Raw genomic sequence first — 24,354 nt, forward strand, 5'->3', positions numbered from 1 at the left:
CGTGTTCAACTGGCAAAATTTTCTGCTCTCTGACAGAAGCATCGCTGATGATTTATCTGTCTCCGTCCTTGCTAGTCTGTAAATGTATTGTGTAGGATGTTTCTCAGTGAGCTGCTGCATTAGCTAGACAATCCTCACGTACGGAATAGTTTCTCTTCTCTGCACAAATGCAAAAATAGTCTTAAATCCTGGATTTCTGGCTAATGAGGCTTTTGGTTTGCAGTAATAAAAGCACTCATCTCAGCCTTTAGAACTGGAGTACTTCACTTCCCGATACAGCACAAGAACACACTTGATGACTCACATATCCTCAGCCTAATGCAGGAAGACAAAACACAAAAACCCCCACAAGCCACTTAAAATCAAGGACCCACGTTAAAATACATCAACCCTGTTTTTCATACTATAGCAGTGAGTGATGAAATAAGGTGTAACGAGACTGTGCTGATTAAGCAGTGCTTGGATTAAGCTCGAGGTCTGATGTTAAAAACATGCCGTACTACATGTTAATAGTACATTACAGACCACTGTACTTATTACTGGTCTAGCAGAAAGAGATGCAGGGTTTTTGATTTTATCCCTCGTTACGACTCGCTAATTACTCAGTTCAGAGAGGACACGTTCACGCTGAAAGCGGCACAGCAAGAAAAAAATCACAGCTCTCATTTCCTGGAACAGAGCCAGTGAGGGGGGGGGGGGGGGTACCACAAAAGTGGGTGGTTGAGGCTGCTGCAATACAATGCAATATCATCCAACAAGTACTTTGTACTACTACTGTTTATCTTGCGATTAACTGTACTTGACGAAAGAAGTGGAGTGGTTTGCCTTTAAAGGTTTTTCTCCTGTAATTGATTATGTGACTGGTTGCTTACAAGATCGCTGTGTTGCTATATAACAACAGTGTTTTTGTCTGAATCCCTAAGGAGAAAACGTCTCACTGGCAATTTGCTTAAAGTTCCTCATTGTGGTTTCATTCAGTCTTAATTAGGAGGTCATATATATCAGAGCTTTGTTTTTGTATATACATTTTAAGGCAAAGCTAACAGCAGAGATAGTAGAAGAGAACTTCAAGGAAAAATCTCATAACAGTAAAACCTCACTTGTCATCCATGATTTTCTTACCTGCTGACAATCAAGCTTTTACTTCTTGGTTAAGATCATCGTGCACTCTGCTCGTGCATCACTCTTGGTTGGGCTGTTATGTTGCCTTTGCTTAGAAACATTCAAAGCTGCATTGGTACAAATGGTGATAGTCAAGTCGAACAGAGTTTGCACTTTACCATCGCATTCTTGCCTTTTTGTACAATAATCCAGGAGAAAGTAAGGTGTTATACTACTCGTTACATTACTTTTGCATTTCTCTGTAAACTTACCTGAAACACATTGTCTCATAATTACCAAGACAACGTGATTCGTATTACAGTCCAACCAAAATCCCTATCCTAATGAGGACACATATGATATTTGTCTTAGTATTTGGGTATGAACACAAAGCCGACAACACAAAGCAAAGATGAAAACCAGCACAAAGAGACTATAACGTTGCTGTCACAGTGATTCTACTTTAGAAATATGAACAGGTAGAAACAGAGGATGCAGTCTGACTGCTCATCCGTTTGTTACCTGTTGAAATTCAGGTTCTGGCTGTTTGGTTGGGGTCTGCATTCAATCAGCTTTATCATCACTCTGGGTTCTTTGCCTGCTTAGCATTAGCATGCTGTCTGTGCAGATGCTTGCAAAGAGCAAGACGTTGTTGTAGTTGTAGGCGTTTCTGTCATTTCTTTCCTATCTCCTGCTTACTTGGCTGATTGTTATTCAAGCAAATTTCTTCAGTCAGCTGTTGCCATTTTTTTTTATTAGTAGCTGTGATTTGAAAGCAGTAATGTTTCACAGGACTGGACAGGAGACTGACTGGAGGGTAGCAAGTTTTAATCTGGTCCTACGTGTCTTTCTAAAGAGATAGGTTGACTTCTTCACTTTCTATAAAAATCCTTGTGTGTCACTGCATGGTAAATAGTTACACCCAATATTGTTAGTGACACTAGTAGGTTATTTCAAGCTAAATGCTAACAGCTGCATAGCGCTAAAGTGCTAATATTAAGCAAGTGTGTCTTTGATTCACCCTGGCATGTGGTTAATATGTTGGATCAACACCACCACAAACAAGAGTAACCCACAGATGGGTTGTTTGTGACACTGACCCCTGGTGACAGCAAACAGTTACAACGTGTCTGTTTTAGAAGCACAGCAGAAGCATTTCGGAGTCCTAATGGGCTGAACATTGGCAATGCGTTGGTAGACCGTGGGGTGCTGCAGACTGCTCATCTTCCTGCAGAGAGCGCCTGTTGCCAGATGGAGGCAGTGCCAAAGGTATGAGGTACAACTGGAAGGTGGGCCACTCTTGCTTGTGTTTTAGGTGGTCCACCACCCAGAGTGAAATGATAAACTACAAAAAGTTGAAACAATAAAACGTGTCCAGTGCAGCCCCTGTTTCTCGTGTTCCTGGTGAACTCCACTGTTGCTCCATTCCTTGTTCCGGCCCACTCATCAATCAATCATCATTTGACCAATGCACAGTCAAACTATGTGGGTTTTTGGACGAACACATTTGCATAGACAAATAACTATGCAAATGGACACAACTGTGGGAACATCTTACAGCTAAAATATAGCAAAAACCAACATTCTGGATCAGTTTAAATCTTAATACACTGATGGGAAAAAAGATTAGAGATTAGCAAAGTAGTTATGATTCATCGTGTGAGGGACATGAACATCAACGGCAAAGCAGTCATGCCAACACGCACGTCACAATTATTGATCACCGAGGTACATCCAAGACATTCACATTTGCCTTCTGCAGACTGTAGGTTCTTTAACATTTTTTGGGTTTTTTTTTTTTCAAAATTGCAAAAAGTATTTAAGAAAAAGCTGTTGCACAAATCAAAACAAAAGCTTTTTCGTCTTTTCTGATGGAAAAACCCAAAATTTCATATTTTTACAGCCTTTTTTTCTTGTTTCCAGATGTGCACCTCGCCAGTTGCTGCCGATTCTACTAATGAAAAAGAGTGTTTGTTTTATCTTTGATTTGAAATGAGTGGAAACGGGAGCACACCCACACACACACATACACCACACATACCTGTACTCAGCTCGCAGGCTTTAGGGTCAAAGCAATCTCACCTTTAATTTTCTCACCGGTGCAATATCTGTGAAAGCAATATAATGCAGGATCACAAGGCAGGTAGTGTCTGTGCAGGCTAGGTTCATGAAAGTGTGTATCACGGTGTCGAGAGTAAGATGAGAAGAAAAGATGAAAACAAGTTGAATTGGAGGAGAAAGATAAAGCATGTAGTGATGGATGGACGCGAGAAGATACTCCAGGGATAAAGAGAGATGGAGAGAGAGAGAGAGAGACAGAGAGAGACAGAGAGAGAGAGAGCGAGAGGCGGGCTGAACACCAGCCATCAAATACGGGAAGCCGAGCCAGTTGTGACGCACTAAGGCACCAAGGCGGTCAAGATAAAGTGTCAGAAAAAAGTCCAGGATGCAGAGAAACATGACAATCACCCATCTTCCCTCATTTCTTCAGCTCTTGCGAATCCTGTAGATAAGAAGAGTATAAAGACCACAAACTGCAGGTGAGTGTTTGTCCTTTTTGTTTGTACCTCATTTGAAGTTATCTTAACAACTCCGCTGCCTGTTACAACGATATAGAAATCCCCGTGGGGGAATCCAAACACAGCCTAAACACATCTAAACAGCCTCCCTGGCGTCTGTATTCTGCTGAACATAAATTTCTAACAGGGCAATATTGTGACAGTGCTGTTAATCGTAAAATCAATTTTTGTCGAGAGGACCAGAGAGGATATTAAACATATTAAAGATAATTAGAAAGCATGTGCTGAACATTCTTATCATATCAGGGATTCAGTGAACTGATTGGGCTGCTGCTAGTTGCTATAGATGAAAGCCAACAACTGTCTTTTCTTTATGTAGAGATACAAAACACATAGGATGCAAACATCCAATCAAAGTTATATTAATATTAAAAAGTCACTGAGCTTACTTCTTTCTTTTGTACTTGAACCTAAGCTTCTTCTTCTTTTTTAAATCAGAGGCTTGAAATTTTATCATGTCAAGGTTGGACATTACAGTAGCCAAGGACAAGGTATGCCTACATTTATTCTCCAGCAACAGCTGCCTGGGCTGAAGCCAACCTGTAATGCCATGAGACTACTTTGGGGGGATTGTTTTTAAATTAGATGTCTTAATTATACTGAAGTCTAAAATTACATGTGATTATGCGTGAGTGAGCGACAGGCAGCTATCATCTAGCTGTCTGCTTGGTGTCACCTCAGTTAATTGAAGTCGCTGACAGATAAAAGGATTCACAGTGCAGTTGTGCTGTCGAAGAGATAGTTAAAGAAAGTCTGCACTCCAACTTCAGTGAGGGAATTTCTGCTATTATTCTATTTACATCTGTTACTAATGTGCCACACTATGAACGCAGCTAATATTAGCTGATGACATGTAGTTCTTGGCCAAAACTGCAGCACACTGACTGATACATGATATCATGGGGGCTACGTCTTATATATAAAGCTAATTGCCAAGCTTCAAACAGCAGGATCCTATAGTTCTCAAGATACAAAGGAGCAGCATCTTCAGTATCATTTCCCTGCCTCATAGATGAATGTATTATTTCACTTCAACAACCGTTAATTATGAACTGTTTGCATTTTTAATTCAGATTTTTTTAAAATCACAACACTAGTTGATCCCATCAGATGTTAAATATCAAACTTCCTACTTTCTACTTTTACAGATTCCTGACTGGCTCCATAGTGTAGCGGATACTGCGCTCACCTAACATATAAAAGATCCTTTTAGAACAGAAGGAGCTACAAATCTCTGGGAGGGTTGTGTCAGGAAGGGCATCTGGTGTAACAATATGTCAAATCAAATATGCAGATCCATCTGCTTTGTCGAACCACGTTGTGAATAAGGCTGCAGCTTAAAGAGCCTTCACCCTTTTCTGACGCATGAGTGTTTAAGGAATCCTTTAAAATTCACACTGTCTCCTTTTTCTTTTTCCATCAGGTTTATATTAGTTGAGGAACCTGCTGTCCAGTCACCACGATGCCGATACCTAACTGCACCTTCAACTCTCTTGCAGCCATTTTAACTGGTGACAGAGAACTCAGTGACTTAGGATGCCCCGATTCTGCTGTGGTGTGTGGAATGAATATCTCCTGGGTGTTGACGAACGCCACTCAAGAAGATCTGGAAGAAAAGCTTTGCTTGACTGAGGACAAGTACCTATCCAAAAATCTGGGGGAATCAAAATCCCCCATGTTTCTCCCTGTCTGTGTCACTTACCTCACCATCTTCATCGTGGGTGTCCTGGGCAATTCCCTGACCTGTGCGGTCATTTTACGCTACAGGGTGATGCAAACGCCAACCAATTACTACTTGCTGAGCCTGGCTGCGTCCGACCTGCTGGTGCTGCTTCTGGGGATGCCGTTAGAGATCTACGAGATGTGGCAGAACTACCCCTTCCTGCTCGGAGAAGGGGGATGCTATTTTAAAACCTTCCTATTTGAAACTGTCTGCTTTGCTTCCATCCTCAATGTCACTGCACTCAGCGTGGAGCGCTACGTGGCGGTGGTGCACCCCCTCAAAGTCAAGCATTTGACCACACGTGCTCACGTTAAGAGGGTCATCCTCATGTTGTGGGGGCTGTCCATGCTGTGCGCTTTGCCAAACACCAGTCTGCATGGGATCGAAGTGCTGCCGCCACAGTTTGGTCGACAGTTTCCCCGATCTGCTATCTGCCGTATGTACAGAATTTATATTTTAGTTTTACTTTATGTGGTCTGCAGATATGCTAGAAGCTCTCTGGTAATGTAAGCGTGTTCACCTGCTGATTTAAAGCAGGTATAAGGGTTACTCTTTACCACTCAGTACAGTAAGATGTCAAAAACCAATGGTTTTCATTCATAAACCAAAGTGTTGGGCTTGGTGATGGTGCTCGATAGAAAAAGCGAACCTTCCTGAGCTGCACATAGATAACTGGATGCCATCTGTAACAGTGATTAATCATTTAATCACTGTTGAAACACTTTACTCAAGTCCTGAGCAATATCAGTAAATCTTGTCTGGGATCACTACTGTAAAGTTCGTCCCAGTACACTGAATACAGTACGTGATACTACACTTTGGTAGCAGCAGTATTAACCTGGCTTGCCAGATTATGAGACCACAAATCCCTAGGGGGTTGTGTCAGGAAGGGTATCTGGCATATAACTGCTAAATCAAATATGGAGAACAACCTGCTGTTATGACCCTTTATGACTAAGAGAGCAGCTGAAAGTAGCTTTAATATTGCAAGAGGCAATCTACGTTATAGCTCTTGCAATATTTCAGTCTGGAACAAAGTAGTGGTTTTTCTAACAGACTGTTACCAGACATTTTCATGGTTATAGTTTGGGTAAAAAAACAAAACAAAACCCAGAAACCTGACTGCGTATTGGAAATAATTTACCTGAATTTAAGGAGCAGGACCACACCTCCATACATCTGACCTCCTGAGCACTACAAGCTATTCATTCTTGTTTTCATGTCCCATCCTCCCTCCCTTTTTCAATTAATTCACTTCTCATTAAAACATGGGGATCTGCCTGACCCAGGAGCCGCCGTCAGTCCCCTCTGAGGCCTTTCCCAAACCGCACCTTCAATTTATGCTCAGACCATCTGCTATTATCTTCTAGAAACACTGTCAAACCTAAATGAGGATGTGGTCCCAGCTAGCAAATTAACAGTTAAAAGTAATGGTATACCTGGAATTGTGATCTATAATCATTTTCAAGCATGAGCTCTGGATAATATTCGGGGAATCAAGCTGAAGCATTGTATGAAGTTGCCGTTTTGAATATACAACAGACAGATAGAAGAGAATTTGCTTTAGACGTCTTCTTTCTACTTGAAATAATTTGGCCTAGAGCAAAACGAAGGTAGGACAGGTTCAGACATGTCCACGAGCAACCATTACTTTATGCTAATAGCATTTTACAGACTGCTAATCATATGACATGAACTTGTTGGCCATTTTGGATGTGATAGCCATAGTGACAATGGAGAAAATGATATAGGACCCAGTCACACGGGCTTAGAGACCAGGTTGTGACTGTGCCAACCACCGGTAGTGAAAGAAAATTGAGTACTCCCCCACTAGTTGCTGGAGGTTGCTAGGAAAATGCCTGCTAAAGCCCAGTCTCCATCACTAGGGGAAAATACATCTTCTTCGAACAGTTCACAAAACCCTCCTCACGATTGCTTCGGTCGCTGTCTTATTGCTGTGATCACCCAAAGTTTGCATGGAAGTGATGCACTGGCCAGCTACTCTCTGAGGTGTAGGTAATCTGCAAAAACGGTGGCACAAACTGAAAATGAAGACCATTTGCCTTCAAAGTAAAAATGATGCATTTTGAAGCATGTTGACTGCAGTGCTGAGGCTCAACCTTTAATCTAAAGGTGAACCTACTCCATTTTCATGTTTGTGTCTCAGTTTTTCAAGTTTTACTCCAGCTTGAGTAGCGGTTAACAAGCGTCTGCAAAGAAACATGAAAAACTACAGGCAGCAGTTAGAATCTGCTAGAAATCAAAGCAATCTCTCAGAGGTCTTTGATGCAGCACCGTCTTTGTCTGGATTTCACCCAGCCAGAGCAAGCAACCTCCAGGAAACACTTCCAACTAGTCGGGAAACAAATATTTTTCTCTAGCAACAAGTACTGTGTACGTGATGTCACATGAGAAACCTTGAAGACAGCTGCCAGGTTAAAGTCTGCGTTAGACATTTTTATTTGCACTGCTCAGATTTATTCTGTTTCTCTTGCTATCCTATCTTATATATATCCTCAGATCTGGTCAAACCCATCTGGATGTACAACTTAATCATCCTGATCTCCACGCTGGTCTTCTTCCTGCTCCCCATGCTGATCATTAGCGTTCTCTACCTGCTCATTGGCTTGAGGCTGCGCAGGGAGAGGGTGCTGACCACGGTGGATACTAACTGTGGCTTCGGTTCTGAAAGTATCTCCAGCTCCCACAATCAGAGGCTGAGCAAACGAAATGTGCAAGTAACCAAAATGCTATGTAGGTGTTATTTTACTATATTTTTATTCTAAATTAAATTGGCAACAACCCTAACCCTACAAAAATCAAGACCCCATAGTCAACATTTCTGAAATGTTTGTGTTTAAATTCATTATTTTAAGATTATTTACAATATTTTGTTTAACTAGTCATCTGCCATTAAAGACTTTACTGGTGTCCCAAAACAAAATTTATGTGCCCCATGAATCACATCCATTGTTCCATCTGCTCTAGGTGTGCTGGTGGTTGTCTTTGGCCTGTGTTGGGCTCCCTTCCACATCGATCGCTTGATGTGGAGCTACATCAACATATCATACGAGCAGCACCGCAGGATCTTCGAGCATGTCCACGTCATCTCTGGAGTTCTCTTCTACCTGAGCTCCGCCGTCAACCCCATCCTCTACAACCTCATGTCCACCAGGTTCAGAGAAATGTTTAGCCACATTACCTGCTACTCTAACAGCTGGAGAGAACACTCGAGGAGCTTCCAGATGACTCAACGCAGCACCCTGCGTGAAAAAACATCCCAAAGTAACAAAATGACTTCTGGAGCCTTTTGAGCCTTTAGGAGACAAAGGAAGTAAAGGAAAAACTGAATAAACAAGAGTTCTGCACCAAGCACCACTAACATTATGGAAAACGATGTTCCTGCATTCATATAGATCTCGAACACAACCAGAATCTGTGTCTTAGCAGCTGATATGACTCACAATGAACACAATTCACAGGCTATTGCCCAAAAAACTACAAATATTACACTAAAATCTGACAAATACTGTAGGGGGAGCAGCAGGTCTTGTGAACTGTGGATGGACAGAAATAGACGGTCCTTCAGCCGGATGAGCTAAAAGGTGGTTCCTGAGGCGCCTCACCTTAAGAGAAAACAAGCATATTTCCCTCCTGCATGCTTTTACTCTATAATCATTTTTATCAACAAGTCCCAGAGTGTAAAAAGAACAATGACTGAAATTACATTCAGAGTGAAGACCAACAAGACCGCACACTGAGGTTACTGCACTGCCACATAGATGATGCAGCAGCATTTTTATGCATTGGCATCCCATCAAATGCATCAAAAGTAAACGTTTTCTATTGGAAATGGATGTGAATGTATTTATTACATACATACTGTGTAATGCAATGAATAATATTTCCAGGCTTGCCTACATGCTGCTCTACAGCCCATTAACACACTCCTAGCAGCAGTAACACTGAATACATTTGTCTGTGAATGAAAGCCAACGAAGTGTACATGAAACGGTTTGATATTTATAACCACTGCGGACGCTAATCATGACACAAGTATTTACATTATATTCTGAAAATACTAAAGAATCATTGATATTATGTAGCAGTTGCCACAGAGGTTCCACATATATTGATACGTATATTATGGACTTGTATACAATGTACATGACTAGTAACTCTACATATTGCTTAAGTTTTCACTGCAGCATAATTTGACATATGGTTATTGCTCAGTCCCATTCATTTTCTGCTTTGCTGGTAAGCGGTGCTATTGTTTACCTATTGCTTTAATTACTTTTTGATGCACAATGTGTACATATGACATGTTTACAATATCTTTTTATGGTGTGCACCATTAAAACAGACCTGATTTTGAATATCAGTGCTGCTTGTAAGATGTGTCAGCAGGCCCACTCAGAAAGAAAAGATCACACCGAGTCTTGTCTTCTTTGGATTCCTATAGTGCAACCGGCCCCGGGAGGCAAAGGTCTTCTGTGTATACATCGCAGTAAAAGTGTCGGGGTGAACAATAACGAGGCGTGCCGAAAGCCACGAGAACCTTCCGACAGGATGTCTCATCTCAACTTTAGGTGACGCACAGCGCGGAGGAAAAAACTCATTTGTATACATGGAGAAGATGATGATGAGGGGTAGAAGCTAGGAGGAAAGATGATGTCACCGGGTCAATAATATGGAACAAAGAATTAATGAATGATTAGATGAAGCAGGATGTGAAAGCAGACAAAGATGAGCCATCTGTTCAATACTGACAAATCGCTTTGGAATGAAACAGCGTTATCAGTGTGCCACACCAGCACAGATGAAGGGCCCTCTACCCACAGCTTCCATCAACATAACAAAATGCAGCGTTTACGCACTGGCTATGCAAATTGGCCCATTAAAAAAAAGGGTACATCACAGCGTCGCCCAAATAATGACAGACACTCAAGACCGGGGTAATGATTGACTCCTGTGGGACTTTAATGTGACACTTCGAGGCAGGCAACATCATTTACCTTTGAAAGATTTTTTTTAAATTAAGACATTAAAGGACAGATCACAGAAATTAGAAATTCAATGTGTTTCATTTTCACTCACAGAAATATGGAATCATCCTCACGATGAAAGTCCCGAGGCCCAAGAATTGGAAACAATAGAAAGTTCATGCGATGCTCAGTGGGAGTTCTGGGAAGGAAGACTGGTGAGGGACACTAATCATCCGATCAAACTCAACAGACACGGAACTTTGAAAAGGTAATTTATATCCATCATCCTGACACGACAAGAGCTCCCAAAATAACAAACGGTAGTGAGTTACGAGTTTGAGCTTAGAAATCTAATTGGCTCTGCAACAACGGTAAACTTAAAGGCCACTTCTATTACAGTAGAAGATGAGGAGAGATGGAAACTTAAAGGCTACAGTGCCACTCAGTCCTCTTTTAATAGCAAAGTGATAATTGGAAATGTACTAGGACAGGAGATAATGTCAAGGCGCAGAGCAGTATCAGAGACAAGAAGGATATGGAAGTGGAGATATGATTTCCTGCCAAGAGGATGATGTGAAGTGCTTCATAATGAGATGAGGTTAAGTATATTGTGAGAATGGGGACTGACACAGATGGGCTGTCTCAAACTCAAAGGTCTCTCTTACATTAATAACAGTTGAGAAAAACGTTACTCCAAGTGTCATTGACCTGATGTGTTGAGGAGAGGCCAGAGCACAATGAAGCGACACCTTAGTACGCCAGCGCCGGGGTCAGCTCAAGGAGGATTTGCATTTACTAAGCAGTAGAATGAAGCAAGATAGCTGTCAGGTTTAAGGTACTTAATCCAGTTGCAAAGACTTTCCAGCAGGCTTCTATCAGTCGAACAACCGTGACTGACTGAGCCATTTGCAAACACTCCATCTGTCCAAATGACCAACACTATTCGCCCATCACTGCGTATTAATACTTGTAATCATGCTAGAATCTCTTTGGATAGCAATGCAGTTTTTTAAGGCTGAGGCTTATCAGCAACAATTCACCGGGTTGACTAGTTGGCTAGACCAGGGATTGACCCACCTGGTGATCATCAAGAGGGCACATTTGCTATCCGATCTTTATGTGATGACGTATGACCTCGCTCAAATGAACACCTAGAGAAGGTTTTAGATTTAGAGCTTCAGTGGAGATCAGTAGAGACTTGGAGAATCCATGCTGAGGTGTCCATGTGGGCTGTCTGTTAATCTTATTATGAGGCTAAAAGGGCTTGTCAGCCTCGTTAGCCTTTTTTTGAGGCGATCATGTGAAAACGCTACTGAAGGTCACTAGAGCAGCACTAGCACAAAAAATGTGTGTGGTTAAATGTTTTGAAAATGTTTCCTTATAATTCTGTGATAGTCAGCAGCATATTTATATATCAAATATCAGCAGTGATAATCCTGCCAGAAGTTTAGACAAGGTCAGTCATTCAGGAGATAATTAGATACCAATGAAATTGTTTAGATCAATCAAGCCATTTACTCTAGGAAAATAACTCCCATCTCTGCAGCTGTTAACGTGACTCACAGCCCTACTCGCTGTCATATAACCACACTATCACTAGCCACTTCATTAGGTACACTTTGCTAGTATCTGATTGGACCCCCTTTTACCTTCCGAACTTCCATAATTGTTTGCGCCATGGATTCAGCAAGACACGGGAAACATTCCTCTGAGATTCTGCTTCATGTCGACATGACAGCATCACACATTTGCTGCAGATTTGTCAGCTGCGTATCCATAATGGAAACCTGTTTCATCATATCCCCGAGTAAAACTGCTGACGCCAACGACTGTGCCTCTTTTAAATCACCATTTTTTTCCCAATCTGATGCTCAGCAGGTCATCTTAACCATGTCTACATACTTAAACGTGTTGAGTTACTGCCATGCGATTGGCTGATTGGATGTTTGCACTACAAGCAAGCAGCAGAATAGGCATGCCTTATAAAGTTTAGCAGTGAGAGTATATCCTTTATGACTGTAACCTGTAAAAGTCTACTTCTCTGAGCTCATTTTAATTAAATGAGGAAAAACAGGTGAAGTATCTCTCTCCCCTGAAATGAACTGAGCACAACAAAAGAGGCCATCGCAAGGACGAGCTTTCATATGCCAATTTGTGACTTGGTGTTAAGCACGTCATTACCTATGTGGGCTGTTTTTATCCACTACTGAGGAGTGCAGTTAATTAGGCTGGATAGAATGGGTTTTGGTTCTGTTTAATTACATCTGAGCTCAATAAAAGCACATTTAGGGCTGTGATGAAACCCAGTGGCTGCAAACATGAGAATATTAACACTTTTCATTTAGATTCACTTTGGATCATGTGAGGTTCTCTAGTCTAGAGCATTATTTTTCCATCTGTTTGCTGACAGTTTATGCTAGATGTGTTTACAAAAAAACCCAAAAACAAAACACATATTGACCGGTTTGATTAGATTATGGGGAAAGCCTCTCATCAAACATAGCTGTAGGCAGCATTACTGAAAACCTTGGCTAAATGGTGAAAGAGTTGGATTCAAATTAAATTACGTCTCAGTCACTGTGGGTGGGAGTATGCTTTTGAGTAAAGAGCAGTTCAGTCTGTTAAAGAAACACGCTTTATTTCAAGTTTAAAGAAATAACAGTGAGAGAGTTGGAAATGATACAAGTGGACAGAAAATGACTTCAAACTTGTATTAAAAACCGAACGACGGTAGTAATGTGATTGTTTTTATGGTGCTTTTATATTAACAAAGCCCAAAGTGCTTTCTCTAAAGCTCACTTTAAAATGCCACAAACAGCCTACAGTTTTATTATGCATGAACACGTCTGAATATTTAGTAAAAGTGTCGACGCAAGCAAGAATAGAGCGAATGTTTTGAACAAAACAAGCTGTGAAGAACAGAACAAAAAACAGAAAGGCTGTAACAAGAAAAAAAATGTCCCTGAGGCCAAGGTGTAAGAGATCCACGCTGTCGAGCGCTTTTAACGCATCCTTCCAAACATATCGTGCTTCAAAGACTTTTAGGACAGTACTTTCTCTCAAACTGAGCCACGTTAAACTTCCGAAGGCAGCCTTTGTAGTTCATGTAGCGGATCTTCCCGAATACGGCTCTCTCCGCCCAGCCCTGGTCATGGATGCCGCAAATAGACCACATACAACCTACGAGACCAAAATGCAGCAGAGTGTGTGAGAGTGTGGGAGAAAACGAATGCATATTTGATCAAATAAGTCAAAATAAATCCGTTCTTACCGACAAAGCCGTTAGGGTCTTGACCATCCAGCTCGTAGCGATCGTTTAGGTACAGAGCGATGGAGAGCGCCTCCTCTGGGGAAGAAGTCCACTCCAGGATCTTTTTGGCCCAGTACATCCTCAAGAAACCATGCATCTTCCCCTCTGTAACCATCTGGTACTAATGGTGGTGATGCAGCAGTTAGAAAAAGCACAACATGGACCGAATGTGTTCAAACATTTCATTTTAGACTGAACGTTGTACCTGAGCTGCGTTCCACAGCTTGTCATGAGTCTTTGCTTTCTCCAGCTGCTCACGCGTGTAGAGATACGGCCTCTCGTCTTTGGCATGGTCTTTTAAGGTCTTCTGAGCCCACTCATACGCACCTATAAGACGCAGACACAAATATATTTAAACAAAAACACTTGTGAAGCTGAATAACTTCTATTCAACGAAATTTGCTTGCAATCCATCCGACTGACGTCACAGCAATCGACAGGATGCAATTTTAATGAGGTCTCCACTGACCCTCCACGCTGTCGTATTTCTTGTTGTAGAAACAGAAGTTGTCAGTCAGCTCTCGACGCACCACCAGCTCTTCGATGAAGGCCGGTACGGACTGACTTGCATTCTTCCCGTTGCGCTGAACCTGCCAAGCCACACGCTGGGCCGAAATCTGGCCTAAAAGGACCAGGAAGACAAAAAGGCAGATATGGAGAGGAGAAGCAATTAAAATGTCTTTCCCGGTTCAGAGAACGTGCGGCAATCTTTCAGAGCTAAACTGTTCTGTGATGTGGTGCCACGGTTGCTCTCTTTGAACTTGTAAAGATGTTCAGTGTCTGCGGAGCCGTGAAGGAAAGGCATTAATATTCAAAACACAGGCGTGCTGATGCCTTCTGGATGTCCGAGATAACCGGACCAATAAAAGTTGTGAGTATAACTGCTGTCTTAAGCAATGAACTCAAGGGGGAGGTCATATGGGAAGTGTGTAGGACACTTTTATCATTTAGGGACATAATTTTAAACCATCTATAAAAGCAACACTCTGAACTCACCCACATTATCAAAAGTCTCAAGGAGATCTACAAAGAAGGCAGTCAAGTTTTTCTTGAAGAGGATTACAGCAGTTATTGCGCGACGAACAGACTGAACAGAACACCAAGATGCTATTAAGGATTCTTCTCCAGATGTACTGCACTAAAGTCTTAAGCCACCTGTCATGTATTCATATTTTGCTTCCAAGTAGCCAGACTTTCTTGTTATTTTTAAAGTGGTCCTGTGCAAAAGTTCTCTAAGTTTTCTGAAGTTCTTTCAAAGTTTCTCTTTTCTTTTTATCTTACTCGTTTTTAGTCCTGAGGACTGCTTTGTTAAGCCACTTAACACTGACTGTGACTCACTCAAGAATAAAAAAGCCTCCTAACTCAAGGGATGAACCAGTGTTTGGTCTGCGCATAACAGACAACTTAGTAAGGAACCAACTTTAAATTGTATCTTTAGGCACTTTGCAACTAGCAGCCTGTCAGAAAACACATTTGTTCCCATTTATTTTGTTAAATCTACAAAAAATATGCCAATTCTGTCATTGTTTGACAGGCATAAAAAAAAAAAATAGTATTTTTGCACCAGCAACATGATTCCTAAAAAGCTTTTAGCTCCAAACTAGTCATATCTTGTGCAGTGTGTCCTTAAGACATTTTGAAGAAACTGGACAAGTGCAGGACAAAAGCAGAATTGGCAGGACTAATCAACTAGAGCATATGAATAATATTAGAGAGTCATGTCCTTAAGAAAACTCTTTTTTTAAATTCAGAGTTTTACACAGAATACTGACCAAAGCGGAGCCAGGGGGAAAGCTGGCTCAGGGCGGGAGCGTTTGGGTCGTTGCGTTGGCTGCCAAACAGTTTAAGTCGTACATCAATGAAGGACTCCAGCATGTCCATCCCTGCTTTGGTGCCCGGCTTGGCCCATTCTGGCTCTTTTACATTTCTGTCAACATCCAGGGAGGCTAGGGTTTTGTCCCAGTCTACTCCCTGTGAGGTAAAGAAGCGAGAAAGGAGAAAAGATCAGTCGCAGCTGAGAGGGATGAGTTTAAACATATACAGTGGTGCTACAGAGATCTGACAACTTCAAAAGCAAAGGAGAAAATTCTTCTTTTTTTTTTTTTTATCCAGCTAGAAAAATATCAAGTGGGGGGGGGGGGGGGGGGGGGGGGGGGGAGTCAAACTGTGTGTAGCATATCAATCTCAACCCTGGAGCAAAAGCACATACCCCTGCAGCTTTAATAACTACTACAAGGGGAAAGAGAGCTTTAACTTTTGGACAGTTAAAAAAAATTCCAGTTTATACCGAGTCATCAATAAATAATGTGTGGAAGTGAGGATAGAGTTGAAGGGTAAAAGTGTGTGCTTTCTGGCAGCAGCTCGACTTCCAGGCTCCCCGTCGATGAGCCTCCCTGACAGCTTACTTGCCTCGCAATTGATTTTAGAACAACAACCCCAAAGCAATGAATAATTTCATGACCTCTAGAAGATCAATTGTAATTGTTTACCAACTGATCCAAAAGTCTTTGAACTCACTATAAATTATAAATACGCCGCTTTTATTCTCAGTACATTCAACATTTATTCACTTCACTGTTTCTCGAGCGCTTACTTTGGCGGTTCTCGTAGCAGTGTGTGGGTGTGCGTCTACCAGGGGAAAATCAGTGAGGAACTCTGGTAACAGATTGGTAATTTTTCCTCTGATCGTCCGAGCGGAGTACTCCTGTTTAGGTGAAGCTACCCAGCAGGGAACAATATTGTGGGCATCAACCTATAAAAGGAAAATAGAGTGTTCAAGAAATAATGACAGGAAAAACAAAGTCAATACGCATGAAATGAGAATGAGGTCTGCTGCATCAGTTTTCATACCTATTACTTTGGAATCAGGGGAACAAATAAAGAGAGAAAACAGCCTGGGGACAGACAATAAGCAGGATACAGAGCATCCTATCAGCACACACCTCCTGCAAATTGGATTTCAGAAAGTGAGGGTTTTTTTTCATACCTGTATGAAGGGAATGTCTTTGGAAAGTTTCTTTTTGACGTCCTCCAACCACTGCAGCGGCTCTCTGATAGGAGAGAAGTCTGTCACCACGGCCCCAAAGCTGTGGTCGGACACAAAGCCGGGGAGAACTTTCTCCGGAGCGCCGTGCAGCAAGTGGAACTGGACGTTTAACTGTTCACATTCCTGTTATATGGGCAGAAGAGCAAGAGTGAGGCTGGTTCACTGATGATGTACCTGCAACTACAACTAGACTCAAACAAGAGCGATTCCTCTGGTCTGGTGTAGTACTGCACAACTAATATACGAAATATTTCTCATATAACAATAGATACAAGTTTCTATCACAAAGATCCTTTTATTAAGCTCTGTTTATAAAACAATGCATTTTAAATTACACATGTAAAACAAGAAGCACTCAGAGAGCTCCCCCCCGTGCAGTATTTACTTTAAAAGAATAGTATTATATTCACTATATGTTCATTTTGATGTTTGTACCTTTGCAACTTCTTCCAGCCCCTTCAGCATGAAGCTGTAATGTCTCAGAGTAGACAGCTCTGATTTGGGCACTACCAAACAGAAACAGACATGCAGAGGGAGGTTCTCCTTCACAGCGAGCCGCTGGGCATGGATCAGTGCCCAGTTATCTAAACACACAGAGGGAATGCGCACATACGTCATGAGAAGAGACAGTGAGAAAATGCAAACCAAACAGAGGCTGCGCCATTGCTGCACTGCTGGCTCTGCTTTGATGGGTCACCTTGTACTCTCTGATCTCTTAACATCCAGTAGAGGACACCCTCAGAGCCCTGCTTTATCTTTTCAGTATCAGATAGAAAACGCAGGCGCTTTTTGTTGAACTTCACGTCTTTCTTTTCTGATCTCTGCAGCTGCACAAGACTTTGCAGCCAGCCCCCAACTTTCTCCTTCTTCTCCTGCTTGACGGGAGCCAGCTTCTGCTGCTTGGCACGGTGATCCTTTCCAGCCGTTGCAGAAGATGCCTTGCGTTTCGTGCCTGACATGGTGGGCTGGCAGCTGAAGAAACTGGTCAGGAAGAAGAGTGCGGGGCTGCTGGGCCTCTGATGATGGTGAGGAAGAAGCTTTAAGAAGCGCCCTGGTGCAGAAAAAGGTGATGTGCTGCAGGAAATCGAATAGAAACAGCGAAACTCAAAATTCAGAGTTTTTGCAGATGTGAGCAAAACAGTTACAGACTGGAAAACTTTCTATGAACAAAGCGACACTGCAAACTACAAGAACTGAGTCAACGGGGAAGCTCAATTAAACGTGTTTATAGTGATTCCTTCTACGGACACATACCTCCTCCAAACACAGTGCAGCATACAGGGTGGGAAGCTTCAACTGATGCAGGCTCCGCTCGAGTGGACAACAAAACGTGAAATTAAACGAATAAACAACAGACTGAGTAGCCGTCGTGACAGCAGCAGCCAGGCGTCTGAAACCCGCGGCGTTTTCTCTTACACAACCACTTACATGAGCGCGCTGGTCCGGGTTTTGTAACGCTGTGTTTTCATTGAATTGAAATACACTTCCCACAGTGCATGTCTGTCACGTCTTCACGGGGCATGCGCGGCAGAGGCGGTTTGTGTCTGTTCTAGCGTATACAGGAAAGGAGCGGATAGCTAGCACGGCTGCTAACTACATTTCTGTGTCCACTTGGGTTGTTCGCTGTGGTTTGAAGTATGAGCATGGGGGATTTCACAGCAGACCGAGGGAAAAGGACACCTATACCGGATAAAGTCGACATGTCCTTGGGTAAGGCCCTCACACAGCTATGAGCAACGTTACTAAAATAGATTGCAAGCTAATATTACTAGCACCTAACTACTGGGAGGTCGCCAGTAGCTAGCTAGGCTAGACAGGCAGCACTTGTCAGAGGGCTCGCAGATGTTGATCACTGCTCGTGTGATGATTTTAACAGATGACATTATTCGGCTGAACAAAAAAGAGCAACAGTTAAGGAGACAGGCCAATGTGAACCTCCGACCAGTGAAGAAGAAAGGCCGCTTAATCCAAGGAAAGGGAGTTTCACAGAGGACTGCAGGACCAGCCCAGAGAGGTGTGTTCGCTTACGTTTTCTCAGTTATTATTAGCTTCGTAGGTATGCTTCTCTTTTTCACCCCAGTTGAAACAAGTGTGTTTATCTAATGTCGCTATTCCAATACTTACCAGGAGGTGGCATTCCCCGAGGAGGAGGTCCCAAATTGAGAAACAGAAAGGTCCCACCAATAGTGGCTCGGAGACGGGGTCAGGGGGTCATCACGGGACTGGCGGCCAGGAGACCAGCGGCTCTGCTGAAGCGAGCCGGCACACTGAACAGATCAGCATTCAACCAGGTACTGGAGGACTGCACTGGAGGAGACATGAGCTGTAGTCCATAATACTGCCCTGCCATCTTAACTGGCAAGCGCAGACCGTATTGTGGTTTTATTAAAGCGTGGGAATCACTCCAGCTTTTGAGGCCTTATTAGGGGGCAAAACACTGAGAAACCAGACCTGGAACACATACAGCTTTAATGGAGCCATGCTGGAAAATGACGCTACACCTTCATAAAGCAATGTTGGAATAATTCATCAACTTAAGTCCTGCTAGTATTAGTTGTAAATCATATTCAAAGTACTTCTAAAGTGGACAAAAATATATAAATCTCTTAAAATTTGGTTCCATTTATTATGTTTTCCTAAAGTCAGTATAGCTTGTTGAATGTACCAGTAGGCCCACTTTCATCACAACCAGAGGTAGCTATTTTTCCCAATCTTGTTGCCTGGCAACAGACATCAGCATCTCTTGCATGTTGTCCAGGAACGTCAAACTTTCTTCGTTAGCCGTGTCCCCTGTGGTTGTTTGACCTGTTTAAATGCTGTTCCAGAGTGTTTCTCAAGAGGGATATCGTGCTCAGGAGGTAGCACACTTTGAAAGTTCAGAAATGTTTTAGTTCATTTTAGTTATTTCACATGATCGCTGCATCGATTGGTAGAAATCATTTTGCCTGTTTTAAGGTATACAAAAGTCAGAGAAGTTCCTGCGTTAGCATCGCTTTACAATATGTACACATGCAAAATTAAATTTCTGCTAAGTACTACTACTTTCTACCACAACCTCCATGAAATCAGGATGCTGTGTGGTCCCCAGTGTGGGCCAAAAACCTAAATGTGAAGGAAACTGCCTACTTTTCACAAAGTGTCCCCATGTGTGAGACCAGACACTTTATGTTGGAGCTCTGGGAGTGCAGACATGAATCAAGGATATAATTTGGTTCCCGATAATGAAAATATGGAAGGTTAAAGTTAACAATCTTTCTTATATTATGCTTTTGTCAAACAGAAAGTTTACAAACAGAGCACGTATATTAAGATCAAATGGAGAAAGAAATATTCTTTTTGAGTCACAATTAATTACCAAAATCCTGGTGAAAAAATACATCCAAATCTGATCTCTTTCATAGTGAAATTCAACAAATAAACACCTCATTTGACATGCACAGACAAAGTATTGGCACCCTTCCTGATTCTCCCCCCCCCCCTCCCCATTTTTGTTACACTTAAATTAGATAATCAAACACATTTTAATATTAGACAGATAACCTGAGTGAATACAAAATGCAGCTTTAAAATGATGATTATTTGTTAAGGGAAAAAAAACTAACTGGCTCGTGTGTGGAAAAAGTAATTGGCCCTTAAACCTAATAACTGGTTGTGCCACCATTGGAAGCAAAATCTACAATCAAATGTTTGTGATCACTGGTAATGAGTCTTTCACATCGCTGTGGCTCTTTGTAGGTTTTTACGTTTTTTTATATTTAACCACATTGGAGGGTCTTTGAGCCAGAACAGCCCATTTAAGGTCGTGCCAGAGCTTCTCAGTCTGATTTCAGTCCAGATTTGAGGATGCCAGTACACTGAGAATGATTTTTCGAGCCATTCAGAGGTGGAACTTTCTGGTATCTTTCCGATCACTGTCCTGCTGCAGAACCTAAGTCAGGGGTAGGCAGCTCCAGGCCTCGAGGACCAGTGTCCTGTAGGTTTTAGACGTGTCCTTGATTTAACACAGCTAATTTTAATGGCTAAATTACCTCCTCAACATGTCTTGCAGTTCTACAGAGGCCTGGTGATGAACTAATCATTTGATTTGGGTATGATGACCCAGGGTGATATCTAAAACCTGCAGGATACAGGCATTTGAGGCCTAGAGTTGCCCACCCCTGACCTAATTGAAAGCAGAATTCCTGGTTCCATCAGTTGCATTAAGTCATCCATGCACTAAAGTAGCAAAGCAGTCCGAGACGGTCACACTACCACCGCCATGTTTGACTGTTAGTATGATGTTCTTAATGAAATACTGTGTTAGTTTTTTAGACTAAAACCTTCCACATGATATTTTGGTCCCTGAAAGCCCATTACTTTTTCACACAAGGGCAGGAAGGTTTGGATAGCTTTTCCCCTTAATAAAAAACTATTTTCAGGATAGTATCATCTTCTGAAGTGAAAAAGCAGTCCCATATTTTAGCGAACTTTTTCCACCTGATGTTACACAGAATCGCTTACTAACAACTAGTGTCTCGCTGTAAATAATTCCTCCTTTGAGTAAGTCTGCTGTACTTGAAAGTTCATGCCGTTCACATCTTTTTTCAGAAAACAAGACAGAAAACAAGGCCCTTCTTTCAGCGCACTGAAACCCAGTACAGGAAGCCAGAGGTACAGAGGCGGCTGTACAGGCAGCCAGATCAACAGAGAGGCCCAAACGCCCCGTCAGTCAGGAGGCCTTTTCAACTGCGGCGACGGTGAGAATGTTTGCTTTTTATCACTCATTATGATTTCAGCTCTAGAGGAGGAGAGACCGATGTTATTCAGCTTTGATTCACCTACATAGTTTACACAGCTAGATTTTTAAATTTTATTTGTGCTCTGTTAATGCCAGACCGCTGCCGCCTGTCCAGCAGACTCAGAGGGAAGCACGACAGGCCACGTTTCTTTTTCGCAGGGGACTCAAGGTATCTGAGAGGTTACGTAGTGTGTTTGTTGTCTAAATCAAACCAGCAGTGAAGCTGGTCTTCGTGGCCATGTGGACTCTTCTCATTCTGCTTGTGCTTCATGTGTTTTAACAGGTACAAGCCCAAGTGCAGAAGCCAACTCCCCGCACACCTCCAGTCAGAACACGGCAGTGAGTATACTTCTGACAACCTGCGTTGTATGTTCATATGTGAGGAAGAGGAACTCGCACTGAGGATGTGAATCATTTAGAAGGGAAAGGGCACCGTTGTTGTCCGTTTTTGGGGTCTGTGTCTGTTTGTGTAACACGAGGCACCTTTTCCATTTGTCCAACAGGTGGCGCACATCGACAGCCAGCAGTGGAATCCTGACTGTTTCAATAGACAACCCCACAGCCAGGACACAGCCTGAGTGAGTACTCAGCAGGATCTCTGCAGTACACACTGATTTTAGACCTCGCTGTGAATGAAATGAGGGTTTTCGCTTGCTGTGGAAGAACTTCAGACGATCCAAAACGCTGCAGCAAGAGTATTAATGGGGAATAGCTTCGCTCTATTGGCTCTGGTTTAATCCATGACTGAGTTTCAAATCCTTCCCTTTAGGCTTGCTCATGGTTTCCAAAAGTAGAATAGGAGGCAGAGCCTTCAGCTATCACCTCTGCTGTGGAACCAGCTCCCAGTTTGGATTTAGGAGCCAGACAGTACTTTAAGTTTAAACTTGCCTTTTTGGTAAAGCCTATAGGGCTGGATCAGGTGCCTCTGGGCGACTTTCCATGATGCACTGAGCTTTTCTCCTCAGGTCCACCTCTTTTCTCTTCCTATATGTCTCTATGCCATTATTAAATGTCACCCACTCTCCTGTAGTATCTAGTTTGCACTATTTGTTTGTGTCTTTCCCCTTGCTGAAGGATGTCCTCCTGTCGACAGAAGGTAGTTCTTCCTTTTGTCTGACTGTCTTTGTGCCTTGTACTTAGGCCCCCAACAGCTTGGACCCTGCATCCCCCTGCTGCCAGTGTTGCCCCCGTGAAGATGGAAACTGTGGAGAAGAAGATACCAAAAGGAGTGCCTCTGCAGTTTGACATCAACAGTGTTGGAAAACCGGTGAGAGTGTGCTTGAGTGTCGTCTAATCCACAGATATAGGACAGTTTTCATTCCAGTGTTGTAACCTCGGACCTTTCTCCCCACAGCAAACGTCGATGACTCTGAACGAGCGATTCCGCATCCTAAAAGACCGACGCTCTGCCACAGCTCAGAGCAGTAAAGGCAGCAGATTCGTCACTGTTGGTTAGCTGACCGGAAGGAAGACACAGATGATACTCAAACGCTCCTCTGTCCTGCTCAGACTCACACGGCGAACCCCACCTCTCTGATGGAGCGGACAGTGCAGACCCCAATGCCTCGCTCTGCTAATTGGAGGGAAGGCAAAAAGCCACAGGACAAACAAGGATGATGTGCACAACTGTGAGGACTTGAGTATGAAAGAGTTTGTTGTAAAAGAAGCCCCCAATCATTGTTCATATCATTGTCCTCAGCTGTTTGTGTTGTGGACGTTCTGTACTGGAAATGACTGAGCCCCCCCCCCCCCATTTGGTCTTGGGACATTTGACACTAATCAAAGTTGGCTTCAGAGTATTTCTTTTCAGAATGGACCTCTATGCATTTGCTAGAATGGCACGTATGTTCTCTTCACCTTTTTTGACATTTTTGAGAGTTGTTTTGTAATGTTTCTTTAAATAAATGGGTTTCTCTTTAAAGACTATTACAGCTTCTGATTGGTGGGTAGCACACTAATGCCCGACAAGACTCCCTGATATCATTGTGTTGGTGTTCTTGCTTCAGAAATTGTAGCTGTTGTTGCCATAACTACTCATATCTAACTCATATCTACAACTGACCAGTGAAGTTGAAGCCGTTGCTTAAATGCATAAGGAAGTCGGTGAGGTAGCATAAAGCAGAGAACTGGACCATCATATGACATATATGAGTTAAAGTCCTGATTTATTTAACTCTTTCGCCAACATGATGCTGGTGGAGGTCATTAGTGAACCTGCTCACATTTGGACAGGTTTGGGAACTATTACAGTGCAGTTCCCAATTTTATTTGTATACTGCAAATACTTCAAGATGGTACAATAGCAGCAGAAACCCTAACAACCAGGTGAGTAAGTACATGTTGACAGGAAGGAAGGAAGAATTCACTTTTACCAGAAAGGAAACCTCCGGCAGAACCAGGCTCGTGAAGCTGCAGCCATCTGCCGTGTCCAGTTGGTGGATGAGTGGGAAGAAAACACCTCAGACCTTTACCACTCACATTCTAACTTTGGGTTAAGGTATTTTGTCAAGTTGTGCATGTGACAGGTTTTTGCTTTGTTTTTATTTCTTTGGTGAACATGCACGCCCACTGAAAGGACTTGAAAAACATTGGTAATGGACTTTTTACTATAATAATTCTAGTTTAATATTTGTGTTAATTTTCAAGGATTTTTTTTTTTTAGCAGTTTGGTTTGAAAAAACTATAACCAACCGGGATAATACACTTTTGCAACATTTACCACATTACAAAATCTTTTTAAAAGCCCCAAAAAGAACATCATTCTCTTGATGAGCTTCATGAGGTCATTGCCTGAAATGGTTTTCCAACAGTCTTACTGGAGTGCCCAGAG

At 42.5% G+C, this 24,354-nt stretch overlaps 3 protein-coding genes across 3 annotated transcripts; 2 read left to right on the forward strand and 1 right to left on the reverse strand.

Annotated features, from left to right (window-relative positions):
* The first annotated feature begins 2,679 nt into the window (after nt 1–2,679).
* On the forward strand, nt 2,680–9,836 carry LOC113010612 (neuromedin-U receptor 1-like). Its single transcript, XM_026149775.2, has 4 exons — nt 2,680–3,641; nt 5,104–5,839; nt 7,924–8,157; nt 8,392–9,836. Exons 2-4 carry the CDS (start codon nt 5,143–5,145, stop codon nt 8,715–8,717), a joined length of 1,257 nt encoding a protein of 418 aa, XP_026005560.1. The 5' UTR covers nt 2,680–3,641; nt 5,104–5,142; the 3' UTR covers nt 8,718–9,836.
* A 3,171-nt stretch (nt 9,837–13,007) lies between these two features.
* On the reverse strand, nt 13,008–18,241 carry cpdp (CPD photolyase). The gene is made up of 10 exons (XM_026149721.2): nt 18,002–18,241; nt 17,445–17,821; nt 17,183–17,331; nt 16,688–16,870; nt 16,295–16,453; nt 15,474–15,672; nt 14,171–14,323; nt 13,907–14,028; nt 13,663–13,822; nt 13,008–13,571 (listed from the first exon to the last, which is right to left on the reverse strand). The coding sequence occupies exons 1-10, from the start codon at nt 18,022–18,024 to the stop codon at nt 13,423–13,425; spliced, it is 1,674 nt and encodes a 557-aa protein (XP_026005506.2). The 5' UTR covers nt 18,025–18,241; the 3' UTR covers nt 13,008–13,422.
* Nucleotides 18,242–18,257: 16 nt separating this feature from the next.
* LOC113010629 (UAP56-interacting factor) lies at nt 18,258–23,450 on the forward strand. Its single transcript, XM_026149800.2, has 9 exons — nt 18,258–18,457; nt 18,624–18,761; nt 18,875–19,038; nt 21,335–21,483; nt 21,621–21,693; nt 21,808–21,863; nt 22,028–22,102; nt 22,665–22,791; nt 22,879–23,450. Exons 1-9 carry the CDS (start codon nt 18,385–18,387, stop codon nt 22,978–22,980), a joined length of 957 nt encoding a protein of 318 aa, XP_026005585.2. The 5' UTR covers nt 18,258–18,384; the 3' UTR covers nt 22,981–23,450.
* Nucleotides 23,451–24,354: the final 904 nt, after the last annotated feature.

This window comes from Astatotilapia calliptera, chromosome 18 (assembly GCF_964374335.1).
Source record: "Astatotilapia calliptera chromosome 18, fAstCal68.1, whole genome shotgun sequence".
NCBI classification, from domain to species: Eukaryota; Metazoa; Chordata; class Actinopteri; order Cichliformes; family Cichlidae; genus Astatotilapia; species Astatotilapia calliptera.